Source organism: Aulonocara sp. 'chitande type north' Nkhata Bay, linkage group LG16 (genome assembly GCF_057382095.1).
Source record: "Aulonocara sp. 'chitande type north' Nkhata Bay isolate Kocher_YH1m ecotype deep benthic linkage group LG16, A_spYH_male_GT1.1, whole genome shotgun sequence".
Lineage (NCBI taxonomy): Eukaryota > Metazoa > Chordata > Actinopteri > Cichliformes > Cichlidae > Aulonocara > Aulonocara sp. 'chitande type north' Nkhata Bay.
This window is the reverse complement of record NC_141359.1, coordinates 31,444,038-31,464,436: the sequence shown is the minus strand read 5'-3', so window position 1 is coordinate 31,464,436 and position 20,399 is coordinate 31,444,038. Positions and strand designations below refer to the sequence as shown.

At 40.4% G+C, this 20,399-nt stretch overlaps 1 protein-coding gene across 2 annotated transcripts; it reads left to right on the top strand.

Annotated features, from left to right (window-relative positions):
• The first annotated feature begins 1,534 nt into the window (after window positions 1-1,534).
• Window positions 1,535-20,047, top strand: nxph2a (neurexophilin 2a). 2 transcript variants are annotated; one of them, XM_086265777.1, is made up of 4 exons: window positions 1,535-2,054; window positions 2,144-2,314; window positions 2,472-2,621; window positions 16,984-20,047. In XM_086265777.1, the coding sequence occupies exons 3-4, from the start codon at window positions 2,577-2,579 to the stop codon at window positions 17,728-17,730; spliced, it is 792 nt and encodes a 263-aa protein (XP_086121903.1). In that variant the 5' UTR covers window positions 1,535-2,054; window positions 2,144-2,314; window positions 2,472-2,576; the 3' UTR covers window positions 17,731-20,047. The 2 variants fall into 2 exon arrangements, with proteins under 2 accessions (XP_086121903.1, XP_086121902.1); XM_086265776.1 differs by having other exon boundaries at window positions 1,535-2,314.
• The last annotated feature ends 352 nt before the right edge of the window (window positions 20,048-20,399 follow it).

Sequence of the window (20,399 nt, the reverse complement as noted above, 5' to 3'; positions counted from 1 at the left end):
CTGAAATCCAGGTGTTATGAAAGGTAGCAGGAAAACTGATATGAGTTTAATGTTCAGGAGAGTGACATTTGATCCACCTCATGGCAGTTAAACCTGCACGTGCGCAGCCAGCACACCATTAAAAGTATTTGTGGTACATGTGAAGTAAAGATTGAGGGGGCACTGTTTACACTGTTTTCCTGAAAAAGAGAGGATTGCCTGTATTGAAACATTTCAAATCAAATGCTGGTGGCTCTAAAGTGCAAAGTTTGATATAGGAACAGTATTAAATCACTGTTCTTAATTGTTTTCCTTTGGTTTATCTCTTTCAGTTTCTCCCTTCAATGAGAGCCAGTAAAAGGATGTGTTGTCATATGAAGAGGTCACTTAACTCTATGATTTAATTATTTGTAATACACCTGACACCAGGTATTCAGTGTACAATTTAGAAGTACATGTTTCATTTTAATGTAAGAATTTTTCTTGACAAAAATCCAGCTCATTTGTATACGGCTAAATAAGATTTAGCCTATAGCACGACTAAAACATAGTGTGAGTGTGTATGCATGCATAAAGTCTGTTTGTGGGATAGAAAAGAAAGTAATATAAGGTGATACAATCACACTGATCTGATACGGCCTTGATGGCTTACTCAGCAACATATTGTGCTGATCTGCTCTTACTGGGTTTCATTCTTTCACCTTCATATTTGGACTTTAACTTCTCAAGCACAAACCTTCTCTTGCCAAAATAATTGTCACGCATTCATGTTTACATAGAAATTTTAATAAATTCAAATATTCGCTAGTTGAAATGAAAAGATACAAACTGATGCTTTTAGTACAAACTAATTTCACCTCTACTCTGCTGCTGCAGCCTTTTCTGTAAAGCGACATTTTTCGCTTTAACCACATGATGGCGCCAAATTCAAAAGAATCGCTAAACCAATACTAGTCACTGTAGAAAATCTGCTTGCACAGCCACGGGGCCCCAGCAGTGAGGAGGACACTCCGCAGCTCTATTTAACAGTTGAAGGATTTTGCTCTGCGGTCTGGTTCCATTTGTGCTTTTACAGAAAATCACTGTTAATCAATACAAAGTTATCATGAGCGATTACCTTTTTATTCTCTAATGAAAGATTTCTACTCTGGTGAGAGTGGTCTCTTCCAGATGAGGGTCAACAAGCGGTTAGATTGATATGAAAATGATCTGCAATGTGTAAGCTGTGGACTTTAAAATCGACCGATCGAAACACACCTAACGCTCCTTTCCACTCCACCGCCATCTTTAAAACATCTTTTAGAAAAAGGTTGTTTCATCCCTCCACTGGAGTTTTTGGAGATGTGCACATTCAGTGCCAAAGATGTTTTGGCATCATGTGATGGCTCAACGCCTAAGAAACTTTTTGTTGTGTGTTTTCATTTATCACCCCTCTGTACTTGCACAGCGGTTGACCTTTTGTTGCCTGCACTTTGTGGTCAGGATTGCAGCATCAGCTGAGTTTCCAGAAGAATAAGTGTCTCTGGTTGCTGTGCTTTTAGCTGCACGATGCAAACAGGAATGTCCACACATCTTGCGTTTGCAAGATGGGTTTAATACATGCAACGATTTTAAAGGCTTTTCTATACATTCTGCTAAACACGGCTTGCATGCACTCTTATATAACTGGACATGTACGCATTCCAGTCATCACACAAAACTTCCAACGAAAATCACGGCATAACTGTTCTCTGCGATGAAGCATCTAAACGTTAAGGGGTTAAACACGTGCGCGCTATGATGAACAAAACCGGACAACGGTGACATCAAGCTTTTACTTGTCTCTTAGATGGAGAGAGTAAGACTTCTAAGGTACATCTTTAGGTCTGAGTCTCTGAACGGATGCGCGCCAACCTTGGAGTCTCCAGACGCGCAGAAGAGGATTTTGCGCACTGAAATCAAGCAGAGCCTAAAAGCGAAGACAGCGAGCTGACTATTGTCTGTCTGACTGCAGTCCTGGCACTGGGATACGGGCACGCTTGGCTGTGTTTTACTGCGCATACTGACAACTTAAGACCAACATTGCTCCGGATTGAGTAAGGGAAAATATAGTCCACAGTTTATTTCGCTTTGCCTGGATTCTAAACTTAGAGGAGCGTTGTTACATCTGAACTGCTTAATGTAGGCGCTTCACTACTACAGACGAGCCAAAGAGTCCCAGCTGCTCGGGGGAAAGTACCTCGACATCCTGAGAGACGTTTTGAGAGGATTTTAGGTCTCTTTGCTGAACGTGGACTGAGAGAGGATGATCCCAGCCGCCTTACCGAAATAAGTGAGGTATTGCCTTTACGAAACGGTAAGGAAAAGTTTAGTATATTTCTTGAATAATTCACTGCCTCCATCTTTGATGTATTTCCAAATTAAAAAGAGACGTTTTAAATGATTTAACGACGTAAATATTTCCACTTTTCTCTCTCTCTCTCCCCCCCCCCCCCCCTCTCTCTTTCTTGCAGGTGATCATAGCGATGTTTCAGTGCCATGAGCGTCTTCACCTCTCCAAATCTTCCAGAGAGGATTTAATCCCCGCTCATCTTGAATAAGTCGACAAGTCGTTGAAGATGAGTCCTCTGCAAACATTCTTGTTGTTTTTCCTCCTGCACCAGGTGAGGAGTGAGATGAGTGAATGAAAAGAGGCTAATTATGCAGAAGCATGTCTCCGACTGCGAAAAAGTAGAGATGAAGCATTTTTATTATGCTGTAGGACTCTTACGAGATAATTATTTCTTCACTCTAGGTAATGGTTTAAACTTCTTTTGCTTATATTTGTTTTGTTGGCCTGTCTTTTATGTGGATCCTTATCACGCAGCTGTGCAAGACTTGTCTATCTCCACATTGTGCCAAACTGAATAATTTCCTGGCATGAAATTTTATTTGGCACAGTCATCAGGAGCAAATTCATTTGCCGAGCAGAACTCCTCATTCAGTCTTACAGGGATAAGCTTAATTGTTTTATGTTATCAGGGCTCGCACACTATTCAGTGAAATACTTTTCATGTGTTTTTTTTTAAATCCATAAAATAGTAAATAATTTAATACCCTTAGAAATGGCATCATTTCTTTCTTTTCTGTAGCCACTGAAAAATATGGTAAAAACAAACACAATGAATAACATAATGCAAACATAATGCATTTAGTAATCCTGGAAAGACTCCAGCTTTGCTTTAATGCGCATCATGTATTCTACAATATGCAGTTAATTACCATAAAAGCATCTGAGTTTATTATTTCTATTTGATATTGTGGCTTTTTGTAAGACCATCAGCTTTCTCAGCTATGGAAATTTTACATTACAAGCAGAGTGTTGCAAAAGGTAATAGGTTAGAATTAACAATTAGGTAATATTCTAAATAGAGACACAGAATTACCGAGGTAAAAAAAAAATCTACTGAAGATATTTTATAAAATATGCTATTAATTTTTGTGCTGGTTTGCAAAGTTTAAATATTCTTTTCTTTCAGTGTTTATATTCAGTATTATGTCCTTGGGTGTGTTGCTTCTCTCAATCACAGCTCATCTGAAAGTGCAACCTGCCTCTTCATCCCTTCAGGTGCACCTTTGGTGATCACTGGAATCATTAGACGTCTGTGTTGAACCCCTAACCTGTTTTAAGTGTCTTTGCTCTCAAATTGGGGCCAGAGTTCTTTTTTTATTATTACTTTTTCCCCTTTCAAGACAACTGAGAACAATAGATGGAAATTGAAAAACCCAGGGATTTTAAAAGCTTGATGATAACGGTGATGTCCCTGTTAATCCAAAGAAAATTATTTAGGATTTACCAGAGAATGATTGTGTTAAGCTTCTAGACGTAATCTTTCTGTAGTCTAGTTCAGGTTTTAATGCAGCAAGCACTCGGAAGAAAGTTCATGAGCTTTTGGGGAGTATAAAGGCCTTTCCTGCCCTTTCCCCACCCCCATCATATCGTGATGTTGTCCCCTATAGATAGTTGAATACAGCGAGGGTATTAGCGTTTTCATCCTTGCTTTATGGATTCTTGCCATGATCAAACTTGCACCGAAAATGCCATGGGATCGAAGAAGTTCTTCACATCTGTGCCATCCTCAAAGAGGACCTCTTTAAAGATAGCCTTCAACTGTGCAGCTGCAGCAGCAAAGTGCTGTCTGCTTTGGCTGCGGTTGTAATCAGCCCTGTGCCTTCTGGGAGCTGTGCCTCCAGAGAGAGACAGACTGCCTCCCTGGAGAGGCTCTCTTTGTATGCCTCAGTAGCTTCCCTCCCAACAGATTCACCAATGTCTGACTGGGGATGTAGTGGCCGTTATCAATATTACCCTACCTTCTTAGGTTCAAAAAAATCCCAAATATCTGACCCTCAGCAAAGGAATGGAATACGTGCTGCAATATATCATGATGTATGAATAAGATTTCTTTTTTGTTAGTGTATGAACCACTGAAAAGATGCACAAGGATAACACCCATCAGCGCAAGGCCAGATTTTGAACCCGAGAAGCATTCTGTGATAGAGGATTGCACGCAGGACACTTAAACCCCTTGATATGAAATTTTTAAGCTTCTTGTTTTAAGTAAAAATCCAGAGTTTGAAAAAGTGGTCCAAATCCTCAAAGACCCCCAGATAAAATCACACTTTTTTTCCCATCGCTCGTCACATGCACATTCAATTAAAAAGCGCTTAGAACATGAATCAAACGGTGAAAATGTAACCCTGGACCCAGCATCTGTGCCATGCCCCAGGGACAAATAAGAGGGTCAAAGCCATCCTGGGAGAATCCATTCTTCCCCCTGACATCTGCTGCAGTTATCCTCTGTGCAATGACAGCAGAACAATGTAGATGAAGATGAAACATATTTGAGAGCCATGCTCTCTGCCATCTCAGCCCGTCCTGCCCTACGTCTATACCAGAGACTGCACGCAGGGAAAGTGGGGTTTTCAACTCTGCTTGGGATTAAGTGTTAGGAGACGTTGACAAAGTCTATTACGCCTTTATGTCTTTTTGCCAGGGTGAGAGCTCCTCTGGCAATATTATGTCACAACACAGCATCTATATGGCCCATGCCAAGAGGATCAGTCGCAGCGTTAGATGTATTGCTGCCTTTTCCGTTACCGAAAACACCACCCAGGGTTGAACTGAGCGCGGAAGACAAGAACGTCTTAAAAGATGGGTGTGACGCACTAGCGAGACGAAGCTTAGCTGGTTACTAGTAAGCTGAATGCGTCTTGTACTCCAGATCACGCCAGGCTTGGAGTTCATCCCTGCAACTTTGATGTGCAGTGATTTAAGGGATTACGAGTCATTTCCCAAAGGATTTAGCCTTAATTTTCTACAGTTAATAATTTATTTAAAAACATGTGTTTACTTATTTGGTCAGGCGAATATTTAAAAAAGTCTTTGTTACAAACAATCAGATATTTTAGACACAGATATTGCTGTAAAATTCTGCCAGAGGATTTTCCCCCTAGTTGTGTCCCCCCCCCTCTCTGCAGTGGTAGAGTGAGACAGTGATGCTCTATTCAAAGGCAGAAAGGGTTCTGGCAAGGACAACAGTTTTATCCCTGTCTTCATAACAAAACACAAATTCTACATAAAATCCATCTCTAAGGGCTCTTTAACCCTTTTCCCCTTCCCCATGCTCAATTAGGTTTGGTTTTATTATTTATTTATTGTATATTTAAAGGCAACTAACACTGGGAAGTGTAATAAAATGTACAGTGGGGGGATTAGGAGCAGCTCTTTAATCTCACGCTTCTGATAATACTGCATGGGCTGATTGATTAGTTTTTCAGGAAGCTTATGTCAGAAAAACCTAATCCGTCTTTGGATTGTGCCAGCCTTGTAAGGTTTTCCGCGCTGCCACTTTATCATGGCGGCGAATTACAGAGCTGCTGGGCTGTGATAAGGTCCTCGTCTCTTTTACAGACCCCACCGCCCAACCCCCTGCACCTCCCTTTCCCTCTGGACAATAAAAAAAAAAAAAATGTGTTTATATTCTTCACATCCCTGCTCTGCCTGGTCTTCACATCAACCTCTCCCAGGATTTGCCTTGTAAGAAAGGGAGAAAAAAAAGAGTGGAACTTAAGTCTTCAAAACCCCACCAGAGAAATTGGGTGGAGAGAGAAAAAAAAATATGAGAGAACACGTCTGGCAGACCAGTAGAAATTTCTGTGGAAGTGATTAAACATTGGATTGACAGAGTGAAGGGGCCTTGTATGCATGCGCTGCCTTCCAGGAATCATTTTGGAGCTTACATGGAGCTGATCTGTATCTGTGCTCATATTGGGGTCACAATCTTTCTAGCCAGGAGGCCTGACTAGATAATCCCTCATAAACAATACTGTCCGTGGCATTTTCAGTCCTCAACTTGTATGTTGTCTCAGACCTCTGAAGAAAAGGTTGTCGCTTCTCCGAATGAAATCCCTCAAATGTAGCTCGCAGCCACTACAGGTTCTTCTGACTGTATTGAGCCCCGCAGCCTGCTCCTTTCCCAAACATCAGTCATAATTGTGTTTGTACCGGCAATAAATCCATGATAAAGGTCTTGAAATGAAGAGAAAGAAGCTCCAAATGATTGATAGCTATGACACAATTGCCCTTTGCTTTGACAATAAGCCTAATCACGCCACGGTATGGCCCATTAAAGACTTTAGTCAAACAATTATAAGCTGCACGGCTATTTTCCCGCTAGCTGCTCGTGGGATGTGAACTGTTTAGGATGAAGTGCAGAGCCTCTCTAGTGGTGCAGGAAACATTATGTTTAATATGATGTTGAGTTTCCTGATCTTGGTCCACAGCTATGAATTTTTATGGGCGATGTGCAGCCCGAGGCGGTGTTAGATCTAGAGGCTCTGCTACCTTATAGCATTGTCATTACCTCTCTGCAGTGTCAGAAGCATCCAGCACTCACTGATGCACAGCGCCAGTGTTTTGAAGACTGTTGTCTGTATTGCTCTTTACTGCCGTGCTGCAACAAAACTAAATGTCGCAATCAGTTTATGGAGAGAAGAAGAAATTTTGCCCGCATCCAGAGAGGGGATGGAGTATGATGCCACGGTGCCACTTTTTCTTTTAATTAGTCAAATATTTACATTAACACTACGTCTACCAGCTACCACACTGCAATCACACGAAATCGTGACTTAACAGGCGATGTTTCTTCTTTAAATATTTTCAAATTTCCTGAAAACTCTGACATAAGAAGTTGTTAATTACCGTCTGTGTGGTTCTTGGAGAAGGCAATCACATTTCATGTCAAAGCTCTGAGAAATGATTGACCTCTTTAATTAAAACTGTATTGCCTTTCTGTTAAAGGAAAAGTGTGACAGCTATAGAATAAGTACAATAAATCTCCCTTCTGATTATTCTCAGTTTTGCATTTCCTCCTCTGCCTCCAAGCTTTGAGCCCCCTTTTCTTTTTCAACATGTCATTTTCAGCCATAACAAAGCACTGTCAGCTCCCCTCTGTCTTTGTATATTTCTTGTGAAGTACCTGCCTTCACAGCTACTCAGAGGAAAAAGGAAGCAACGTCTTTCCAACTCTTGTTTCTTCTTCAAAGAGCCCTGTTTCTGTGAAATCAGCCACGGCGCAATCTGCTCGGAGAACAGAAACATTTTGCTCTGTCAAATTTAGCGGACGTGCTTTTGAGCAAATCAAGCAAAAACATTTTGGAATAAAACACTCCTATCATTCACGGCGCGGATTTGAAGAGGAGAAAATGTAAAACTGGGGTTGTCGCACGCTCACAGAAAAGGAGCTCAGAGAGAGAAACATTTAGATTACGTCTTCCTGAGATGAAAACAGAAAAAAACCTAAAAGTAGAACTTTGAAGTATTAATTTAACAACAACACGCCATGCCTCCTTAAGCTGAGCAGTTTTACAAGCACAGCTACCATTGTCGTACGAAGTATAAGGTGTTAAAACCAGTCAAGAGAATGGTAATTACACTGAGTCCAATGTGCTTTGTGGTATTATCCTTCTCAATCCCTATCAGCTATCAGGCATACGGAGGTGCGTGGCAGGTGTCAGGAGCCAGCACAGAAGTTGGCGCTCTGACCATGTAAGGGGATTATGAAACTGATGATGCGTTGAAAGGTAACGTCTGCCTAAAAGTGAAGTGTTCAGGGCTTTGCAGCTGTCATATGTGGCAGGTGGCGAGATAACACTAGTATCCAGATTACCTGGAGGCTCTCTTCCCAGAGCCTCCCGTCACTCTCTCTCTCTTCTCTCTTGGTGGGATCTTTGTTAACACTTTGGAAACACCTGACATCATCGCTGGATTCAAAGTTTCCACACCGAGCCATGCTCACTAACATCCCATTTTCACCCCCATGTCTCATGCAGTTAATTAACAAACTGTCAGAATGCATTTTAATTGATACTGAGTATTTTATAGCAAGATGATGATGATTTTCATTGTCTTTTGAACTACAGAGTCAAAGTTTATGTGTTATTATTCTGCTAAAGTCACTGCATGTAAACGTCTATTTCATCCTAAACTTATCATGTGGGTTTCCACATTTTTACAGCTGCAAACATCTGTAAAAGGTAATCAAATGTCATATTTTAAGTATTTTAAAGCATTTTTTGCTCAATCCAGTTTTAAGTTAATTTGAAGATTTGAAGGTTGTGATGCCCCCCCCCCCCCCCCCCCCCCCCCACACACACATGCACACACACACACAGGCTCCTCCCAAAAATTTAATTTTTTAAATAAAGAAGTCTTAAGAACAATTTTACCCAAAGAAAACAAATATATTGGATCTGGTAGGAAGTTAAATGAACTCTTACTGAAACTGACTTACACATGAAATACACTTCATAGCAAGATGACCTTTTCCCCCCCCACATGAATGACACGCCCTGCATTATATTGAACAGAAATTTTGTGATTTCTCTTGTCAAATGCATTGACAGATAACAGATAATTCATAGCCTTAAATACGGCTTTACAGTGGCTGCAAGCAAAAGGTCAGACAAGTGAGCAGACATAATGCGTCTCTTGGCATGGCAGGCTCTAACAGGACAGGCTCTGCCTCTCATCGCAATCAAAGTATAACAGGCCCGAGCTAACGGTGGTGTAATTTCCTGTAATTTGTTCAGTTTAACAGGAGTCGCTGAAGCATGTTTCCACAACGACACGGCGGGAGAAGCAATTGTGTATTATTTGGACTGCCTGGTACATTGTCTCCTGCAGGGCAATAGGTGGCAATAGTAAATGTCCAAAAGAGTTGAGGCGAGGCGACGTTTCGGTCATTGTCATTTCAGATGCAGAGGAAAAAGAGGATTGTGTGATCGAGCCAGACAAGAACAACGCTGACACTATTAACATGACTAATGGCTCACATCGTATGATTTATGCTAGCCAAAGGAGGGTTATATTACGTGCTATAATTTATGCTAATCATAGGTTGCAAGCAGCCCCGAGTGACATCATGAGCTGTCAGATAATGTTTTGCCACAACGTGTGCATGCAAACAGGCACAAATAATAAATTTGGGTTCAATATGCTTTAGATGCTATAATAACTCAACAAGGCCAGATTTGTTGCACTGTATTTGTGTGAAAGCAAAATAGGACTTGACTGGAGACAAACTCTACTGCTTTAAATTCGGCATACTTGGAATTTTTTTTGAAGATGAATGTGGGCAGGTGTTGGAGTTGCTCTCTTTTGAGACATATTACCCTTTCTTTTTTTCATCAAAAGAGGTTTAGGGTCAAGGTCAGCTTTAGATCAACAGCATTGCAAGTAGTGGAAATAAGAGTGTCTCTCACTGAGATGAATGCTTGCTGATGTCGGCTCTAAGACATTAACCCTCATCCTCTGCTGTCTTCATAGATAATTTCTGAAAAATGGCTTCAAGTAGTTAATATTCAGTGATGTAACACACAACAGAAGGTCTAAGCAACAGCTGCAATTCTTCCTAACTTCCTAAAAAAGGTGGGCGGAGGGGCGAGCCTGAAAACTAAGTGTAATATTTTTAATAGATGAAAATATGCATCCAACTTTTGGGAAAAGCAATCAGATATATTATGTTTCTTTCTGCTGCTTTTTGCACACAAAGCTCTCAATTTGTAACAATTTTTCTCTTTTCACATGCCTCTCAAATTTTAGGCTTTAGTTACGCTCCATTAAATATTGCACGGCTAGAAAAGATCCAACCTAAAACTAACAAGGATTTCTATGTGGCTGGGTGCCTGCGTTTGCCTTTTCTCTTTGCTTCAAGCCAACATGGAGAAACGCACCATAACAATCTGCAAAGTCACACACATCGGATTTTTTTCTTGCAATTAAATCAACAAGGTTTCAATACATATTTCGTGCGAAGCAAGAAATCCAATATTCATACTTATTATTATCTCTGTGCTCAAGCACCAAAGTTGGATTTTATTTTACTCATAGATATGCCTCTTCGCCCATCCACCGAATATCCTGATAGCGCCAGCGGACTTGTTACATATTATGATAGCGATGCGATGATCCTCCATGTTTCGGGCAAATCTGTCAACAGTAAGAAGGAGAAGCGATGAGTGTGTAGATACAGAGCTAGCGATACAGCTGGGATTATAGAAATGAAAACATCAGCATCACGTCTTTTTGAGCTTGTCTTCCTGCCCTCTCCTCATCGTCAACACTTGTACAGAATGTGTAGACAGCCACAGACTGGCCTTCTGTAAATACACGGCAGTGGTTAAAGGAGTGTCTTTACAGTCAGTATGAAAATCATATACTACACAGAAATGTAACCACTAAAGAAATGCACTGAATTTCTACTCGGCACCAATTGTACCAATATATTTTCACCACAAATAATGTGAGCTGTGTACGCTGAAGATGAATTAAAATTGAGATCTATAACATCTTTTGCAGGAATGTCATGACACTAGAGGCTGTAGTCTGTCTCATTTTCACAGAGGTCAGGTGGTAATGGCCTAAAGGATTATACTGGGGGGTAGCAGATATGCTACATGCACACTCACTCACTAACTGTAGCCTCCTGTGATTGGTAAGCTGCCCCCGGTGTGTCGATTTGCTGTTACGATCCACCACAGTGCTGAAGCACCTGCCATGTGATTCCCCGGACGGCCTCTGATTAAAAGTGATGGGTTTGGAGCGTGAGGCTGTCCCAGCGATCTGAGCACCAATCTATTCTTCAGCAGAATGTAGACTCTCTCTGTGGGCTGCTTTAGCGCCTCCAGGGCCTCCTCTCATGGAACCGGCTCTGGGTGTAAATCATTACAAATGATATGCCCTGTAACATCAGGAGGAAGATGGCTAAGGAAGGACTTTGCGCAGACGATTGCAGGCTGAGAATAGTTTTAATCTGAAAGATGCTACTTGTCATGTTGAATGTTTGAAAGCAAGAGTCTGCAGTCCATCCAGCTCTGCTACATTTTTTTTTTGGTCTAATGCTAGCAGCACTGGCTGAGCAGCTCCTAATATGACAGGTGTTTCGTCGCAATAGAGCTGGGTAAGTATTACGAAAGGCAGTGGCGAAGGCGGTGCAATTTTTGTGGGGTGTCCAGATTTTTACTATGTGGAAGCGCATCAAGTTAATGAAGCTTCAGACACAGAAAATTAACAGAGAAATGAATTTCACCACCAAAGTGAGGTCAATTTGCACAGATAAATCCATGAAGAACAGTCGAGTGCATCATTGGAACTGCTCGGTTTGCACTGATGAGCAGGTTAATTGCCCATTTTGTTTATTGTGAGAAAGATGCCTGAAACCAATTTTCCCCAGACGCATATCTCAGCCTTATGCACTGGGAAAAAAAAAATCAGCTATGGAAAACCCAAAAACAGATTAGTTTAGCTTGCCTCTGTATCAACTTCATTTCCTGAGCAAAAATGTGATTTAAAAACCAAAACAGAAACAGAAAAGCAGACTTCAGATCATGAGTTGGCCACATTGTCAGTTGTGAAAGGCTGTGAAAGATTTGGTCACCATCAAAGTACAAAAGCTGTAGACCTGCCCGTGGACCAGAACCCATCACAACCAAACACACTGCCACCAGCTTCTCTCTCCAAATGCATTTTAACGGCATCTCTTTAGATGATCCAGAAGCCAGATGTCACTGGTTTCTTAATAACTTTCTAGAGGCTAGTTCTGGTCACTATGGCAATTACCTTTATGTCAAGCCTCTAAAAGATATGTCTACCCACGGGACAAGCAGGCAGCCAGCTCCATAATGCTCGTTACAGATGAATGTCGAGGCTGATTCATCCTGACTCGCTGTGTGGTTCGCTGCTGCTCAAGCTACTGTCAGGATGTAAGTTTCATGAAAAGCTCTTGATTGTACTGATTGCCACAACATTAGATTGAATTGCCTATTTATGCATGGTTCTGTAAGAAAAGGCCCCCGAGGTGTAGAAATGACAGGTGAAAAATAAAAGCCACAGATGTTCATGTCTGTAATAATAACAATGCACTTTTACACACAGTAAAAACAGGTAGTCCTGCATGCAAAGCAGCGTAAAAGCTGGAGGTTCATAGACTATTCACCCAACTCTGACTTAGGCACAAATGTGTATTTTCCACTCTGTCTTCAACAGCTACACTAGGGTGTGTACTTTGAGGATGTGGTTGAAGATTAATTTTTGAAAACCTTTTTTCCGTTCATTTATGCAGGAAATTAATGCGCACATATGAAAAATGTGATCGCCACTTGTCAGCCAATATTAACAGTTTAATGTAAGCCTGTGACAAAAATACGAGTCCTTAAAAGTCGGTTACAAAAAAATGTGCAATGTTTTTCAGTTAAAAATGTATTTTTCTGTATTCTTTGGAGATATTTAAGCATTTTCAAAACAAAATAGAATAAAGTAGATAATACTGATAGATCTCTAAGTAGCTGATTCTTTTTTATGTATAAGAATGCATTACTTAAACAGTCTTTTACCGTTTAAATTTAATTGTGGGTTGTAAACTATATATGGCCCCATAATTTCCTAAAAAAAAGCTGTTTTGAATGCAAACATATACAAGCATAAACATTTTACTCCTGACATTATATATGTATATACATATACATTTTTTACCAGTCCAAATGTGTTTTATTTATTTGAATTTAGAATTCTAGTCACTATAACGTTAAAGATGGAGTGTCTATTAAAAAAGAAGGCTTAGCTCAGCTAATGAGAGTGATTAAGGTGCTCTTTCAGAGAGGAACCGTGTGTTTTATGCATGACATTTGATAGTGAACTGGAAATATCAGCTATTAGCACCTTGTGTGATACCTTACTGTTTTTGCTCATCTTGGTGGATGTACATTAAAATTACCAGGAAACTGTTTGGTGCATAGGCCTTTATCTTTACTGCTGTATCACTAAACATAGTCCTTTATAGGGCAGATAGAACACTGACTGCTGTGGTGTAAAAGCGCGATATCTGTGCCGGGGTGTCTGAAGTTCACGCATGTCTTTGTGTTTTAATGTAGGACATGCAGGAAAAGGAAGAAGCTAAACCACACTAGCAGATATCCGTAATGTTTGCCACGAGTCACTGCGCCTTGTGCTGTTGAAATGAGGTCTGGTGTTTTCAGCTCTATAAGTCTACAGTTATTATCATAATAATGTCTTGTTTCAAGTTGCCCTGAAACGCCTCTAGCACGGCAGCACCGATTAAGAAATCTTAATTAAGCTTTTGTAGATTCTCCTTCATCAGACCTTGCCTTTTTTTCCCCTTTTTTTTGTACAAAACCTCAGAATCCTTTAGTCGGTTTTAAGAGACATCGCTGCTGCCTAAATGAACAAGGTGTGCTCGAGTGTGTGTTGGTGCTGTGGTTGTGCAGGGAGGCAGCGAGAGAGAAAGAAACCAAAGCCTATGTGTCAGTGCCAGCTTTCAAGTTCCTAGTGCTTCATCTCTCTTGGGGCATTTAAGTATTAGATATCCCTCTGCTGATCCCCTTGTTGTCACAGCAATTTCCCCAGTTGCTCATCATACTTAAACTCCTCTCTCTTTTCCATTATAATCATCCTATACAAAGCACACCTGAGATTTACGCAGAAAGACAATTTGGTTTCACCTCTGAAGCCGCGCAGCATGACACCCAACGTGTTAAAGATATAACAGTTTGAGCTGGCGGGAAGACAAGTGCCGAATCTTCCTTGTTCACAGCAGAGGAAAAATGTTCCTATTGAGAGCCTGCAGATTTTATGCTTAGCATCATCTGCTGTTGTGATGTTATAAGAGTCAAATCAAATTAACAGCTGAGCTCACATAAGGTATTACTAAGTGGCTGTATCAGTGGGGAATAACGCCACTGGAATTGGTTGATTAAATGACTTTGGATGTGATGAACTACACATAGGGGCATTATTACAGTGTTGCCTCATTCATCCATGTTTACAGGGAGCAACTGTCTTAATTAAGCATTGTGAGAGGTGATAAATGGGCCGGGCTCACTGTCCGTGGGAGACCCATTGATTTCACATTACATATCCAGATAGGCGAGCCATTACCTTCCGCTTTAGGCATTAAAGTGTTACCGCAGTCTCGGACATAAGCAGCACAGTAAAGCAAAGCTGTAATTATAAGACACAGCAGCACAGCTTAAGGTGAATGTAGCCCTGTTACATTTCAGATGGAAAGGTTTGGGTATATGTGACAAAACAAATTGTGCTAGACAGACCTAGTTTGTTAGCTTTATACACATATGCCTCCGTTCAGCTTACAGCAAAAATATAATTAGTCTGGAAATAGTATGCAGCATCTCTGTGAGAATTCAAGCAGCCGCTGCTCTGTACTTTCAACATCTGCTTCTCTCAGTGATCCCTATAACTGGGCCCGGGGAAAACCCAGCACTACTAATTACTAATAAAACTAGCTAAGCTTATTGCTGTGAATTATTAAAGCTTTATCTGAAGTGGACCAGGAATCGTTCCTAAAGCTAAACGGCTTTGAGGTACAAGGAGGGATCACGGTTCATTGCTGCGTCTGGATTAGCACTTAGCACTATACTTTATATACGTATACACTTTATACGTACGTACTTCATGACACTACCGTGGAAGAGTGTTTATAGGTGGATGCGAGCTAAAGTTTAGATTCACCTTTCCCTGAAGTCCATGGGAATATCTGTGCACTCTAAATATCAGAATCTGCTTGAGTTCATCAGTGCATCATGTGTTCAGTTTAATACAAACTTCTTGTTTCCTCCCTTCTGTGGTGCCCCTGCTATCTAGCAGTAGTGTATTACATGCTATTTATTTGCATGTGCATGCACTTTTTAATGCTATATTTATATTAATGATTATTTTCTATTTATTTATTTATTTGGTTGTTGTTAAGTGATGTCCAGTGAATGCTATTTAGCTTCTTGCACAGACCTGTAATAATCTTCAGTATTCTATTACTGAGTTTACAATACTACGAGATGCTGCTGTTGAATTTTCTGTATTTAATCTTTATTTCATTTGTGAATATCTGTTTGTTTCCCTTTTCTTTATTAATGAACCCATAATGAATCATTTCATAAATATCTATAACAAAGGATTTTAGGATATGCTAGAAGATGAATGTGAAAATTGTCCATACTGCCCCTAGAGCAGTAGTTTTAGCTGGCAACCGATTCCAGGAAGAGCCCCAAACCTTTTGGAGGTGTAAAAAATCTGCCAAATGAAACATGTGGAGCTACCTTCTGTGGTGACGCCTTGTGAATATTATTTATTTATATTTACTCTATGGGTAAATGTTTTTACCATCTGCTTTATACCAATGGCAATTCTCAAAAACACAGAAACTTCATACATACCAAACCCAAGAACCTATTACTGTTAACTTGTGAGGTGGAAGTTGCTCTTCAGAACTGGCAATCGTGCGTACGGTTTATCTAACATTAACCATATTAGTTATTCATAGGCTCATGTTGTCTATATGCACGCTATCATTTTAGCTCTCTACAGCCGCAGCTTTGCTGCTTTTCTGTGCTTTTTTCATTATTTGTGTATGTACCTTTCTCTTTCTCTGCTCTGCTACATGTCAGTGAAACAGACAAATGCAAAGCAGAGTAGCAAAGTATAATGAATGTGAATTCATCTATGTAGAATTACCAAATAGAAAGTTTTTAAAGAACACCCATCAATCCATTTTCTTAAACCCTTAACCAACTAGGGTAGTAGAGGAAGCCTCTTAGCTGACAGTGAGTGACAGGTAAACACCTTGGACAGGCTATCAGTCCATCACAGGGATAAGACCAAAAGACACACAACCATTCTCAGTCAAATTCCCACCTATGGGCAATTTAGAATCACAAATTAACCTAGCATACATAAATTTTTTTGAGGAAACCAGAGCACACAGAAAAAACCTATGCAAGCACAAGGAGAACAGTCAAATTCCACAAAGAAAGTCCCTGAGCTGAACAGGAAGTTAAAACCCAGAACTTTCTGGCTTTGAGGCTGCCACTTTTAAATGAAAGTGTATAAAAACACTACTGCCATCTGAAAAAGAACATATCAGAAAAACTAAGTACACCCCATGATTCATGAGCATCTTTAGGGACAATAACTTGAAGTAATTGTTTTCTGTGTAACTTTATCAGTCTCTCCCAGCATTGTGGGTCCACTCTTATTTACAGTGTTGCTTCAGTTCATTGAGCTTTGTGAGCATTCATTTATGCAGTTCTCTTAAGAAGTGAACATAAACAGTGGACCAACCTTTAGCTGATGCTGTGGCTGTTTTGATGGCCTTGGGGTGAATTTGGCACTCCTGGGAAGATCGTGGCATTGTGTTATGATACACCTGAATGCTCCAGACCAACAAACTGCTAAAATGTATTTATAGAGGTGATCACACTTGCTAACGATCAGTTATTATTAGCAGCACTTGGCTGCTATCTACCCTTTTCACATGACTGCACAGAGTTTTGTCAAAACTTTCTTATACACGTCACGTTAACAAGCAATGAATTTGAATGAATGAAAATGCATTTCACAAAGGTTTTCACGTTGGTTAATTGTTTTTTCTATCTATCTCTGTTCTGTTTCCTATCAAGGTCTCGTGCAGGAAAGTGCATGGAGGAGTCACAGAACTCATCGAGTGGAGGGACAGCGATAATGAACAGAAGATATCTCCCACCGGGGCCAGTCCACGGATCCTCAACCCCCTGCGTTTGTTTGCCAGGGGCTCCCCCGAGTTCAAGAGTAACATAAGGGAAATGACATATTTACACAGCATGGAGGACTTTTGGGACTGGTTATCTAACCAGACAGATGTTCAGGGCGCACAGGCCAGAACTAAACGCAGACCCATCGTCAAGACTGGCAAATTCAAAAAGATGTTTGGTTGGGGAGACTTCCACTCCAATATCAAGACTGTCAAACTCAACTTGCTGATCACAGGAAAGATTGTGGACCATGGGAACGGCACCTTTAGCGTTTACTTCCGCCACAACTCCACAGGTCTGGGGAATGTGTCGGTGAGCCTGGTGCCACCTTCCAAGGTGGTGGAGTTTGAGATCGCCCAGCAGTCCACACTGGAGACCAAAGACACCAAATCTTTCAACTGTCGCATTGAATATGAGAAGACGGATCGCAACAAGAAGACTGCCTTGTGCAGCTTTGATCCATCCAAGGTGTGCTATCAGGAGCAGACGCAGAGCCATGTGTCATGGTTATGCTCAAAACCCTTCAAAGTCATATGCATCTATATAGCCTTTTACAGTGTAGACTATAAACTGGTCCAGAAGGTATGCCCTGACTACAACTACCACAGTGACACACCTTACTCCTCAACAGGGTGACCTAGTAGTTGTTAGTCTGCATCAGCCTTTTGTTTTATCTTCAAATAATGTAAATGTCAAGCTCTAAACTCCTTATCCCAAAATACCTAAATACCTGAGACATGTTGCAGGAAGTGCGACTTATGAAGGGACGCACACTGGAGGGATTTGGTGAAACTTTTGTATATACTACACAAATACACAAGTTTAACACTTCAGATAGTTAGGTGTACAGGGACTTGGCTTTAGGGGTTGGCTTGGGATTCAAAAGGTAGTTACCAACCCTGGAAGAATCCACCACATCACAACAGCACATGTTCTCTGTAAACCACGGGTATAATTAGTATGTTGTCCAGATGTTTCCTTCAAGGCTAGACTATAGGCATGGAGCCCTGCTGAGTTGGAAGCGTGTAGCTGGCTTCTGGAAGAGCTGCACTCCTGCCAACATTTTCAAACAATTTTCGAACCTTGTTTAAATAGTAATGTGACAAAATATGACAGGACTTTAAATAATGCTAACAATTACAATACCTAAACATTAATAAAGCTATTCAACAGGGCATAAAATGAAAAAAAGAAATCCCATTTGGAAGATCACTGCATTAAGAATGATTAGTCAAAATGATCATTGCCTTTGAAGTGGCGCTAACATCCATTTATACCTGTTAACAGAACACAGACAGGACAGTCTCTATTACTTCAAATTATTTTGATCAATGGAATTATTTCATTAAGGAATGAATAATTAATATGGTCTTAAAACTGATCTGTTATCGTTCTTTTGTGGGGACTAAAAGCAAGTGACTTGACTGATTCAAACCAATTCCTAAAGTGCTCATGACAAAATAAGTCCATCCAACTAATCTAATGCATAAGAAACTTTAGAGCATGATCATACATTACTAACAAACTGTATGTAGGCACATATCCTAGCTTAACATGGCTGCAGCCTTGTTTGCGCCTTAAAATGTGTTGGTTTTCTGCTACAATTATCATAAGGCATGTGTATGCTAAACTAGTCTGAGATCCAACATCTGTGTTTGCAGGATGCACTTTGAGGCATCAGCCTGCCTAGTGAGCCCCACAGTGGATTAATGTGTCAGGAGAGGTGGGGAGGGGGAAGCAATAATTGCAGGACAGGTGGATTTAGTGAGTCTGGCAGACAATTATCAGCACTTTGTCATGGTTCTGCCACCAGCCCTGACATTACCTGTCTTTAATAGGCTTTAATTAGCCTGGGAAATTTCATTTACCAAGAGTGGAGAAACAAAAAGGTGGGGGTAAAGGCAAAAGTACAAAATCCATCTGCAATTTTAATGAGAAGAGGGACTAAATTTGAAATATAAGACATTTCCCAATAGTACAGCAGGCTTAAGTTGGCTGACTTTGTGTAAAAGTGGATAACATTCAGTCTTGTAGTACATGGTGTAATGTGTTCGACTCAGAAATCACTCAAATTTTTTTTTAAAGCTTTTGTTAAAAACCATTCGGATTTTAAACGGCATGAGTTTTGTTATCTGGAGATACCCAGGGTTTTTAGGTTAGGGCATGTGCCACTAAAGACAAAGAATACATTTCTGTTAGCGTCATTTTATTGGATGTATCTCATGTCTTTCCACTTCAGCTGTAAATGATTCCATCACCTTATACATGAGGTGAGGTGTACGATAAGGAACTTAACTCGGAGTTGATCTATGTTGATGTTTTGGTTCTGCTCCTTTGTGCAAATGCTGTGTGTTAATGTGTAAAACTAAACGTGTTTATTGATTATGGTTTCAAAGTATATGATGTCAGATTATCCTAATTTTTCCAGAGAACTCTATCAAGTATACTGTACCTTATTTTTTGGTGTTTGTTAAGAAATATCATGTAGATAAATGTCATATTTCAGCTGATGGTTAGATTGCTTTGATTTCATTTTTTGTAACTGCAGATTGTACCCAGTTTGATTTCTGCTTGCTCAAAATTGTTTCAATAGTTTCCCTTGTAAAATAGGAGTAAAATCTCTTCTGTGTATAGTGTAATTACACTTTTCATTTTGGAATATTTGATTTCAGATTTTGTTAAAATGTAACTGTAAAGATCAATTTAGGTTTTTATGGCATTAAACCTTATTTGAACTTGGCTCAAAGCATGCTGTCACACAGAGTCAGGTCTAGTCTGTTGGTGCTCGTAGTTGTCTCGTTTCATTCCTGAAAGGACTTCTCAACAGGATAAACACACAATTTTAAGAGGTACATTTCAGGGTAGCTTTTTAATGGGCAATAAATCTGTGTCCACAGGCGTGGATGATACCAGAGGTACACCTCAGGGAGCACATCCATTTTGCCGTGGCCATCAGGGACAGGGGTCTTTTCATTCGCTTCCATTACTCTTATCTGATCAGGGTGAGGCACCTACTCCTTATAGGCATCAAGTCACACTACGCTTTCCTGCTGCATGCACCCAAATCCCCTGGAAAACTACAAGGAATGTTAACATACGTTTCACTTCTCAGCATTCAACGCTTATTTCCGACAATCAATATAAGGGAAAAATTCAATTTTGACACTGCAGGCATCTCTCTCTTTCAAGCTTTAAAGTTAGTAGAGGAACGCGAAGGAGGAAGATAAAAGGTTGGAGAGGCGTCCTAAAGCAGAGATGGTATCAGGTCTTTTCCTGGGATCTGTGCTGAGAGGGGCGGATGAGGA

Coding starts and splice junctions, on each gene's coding strand:
- nxph2a (XM_086265777.1), top strand. CDS start 2,577: ATGAGTCCTCTGCAAACATTCTTGTTGTTTTTCCTCCTGCACCAG. Junction 2,622..16,983: donor TGTTTTTCCTCCTGCACCAG/GTGAGGAGTGAG, acceptor TTTCCTATCAAG/GTCTCGTGCAGGAAAGTGCA.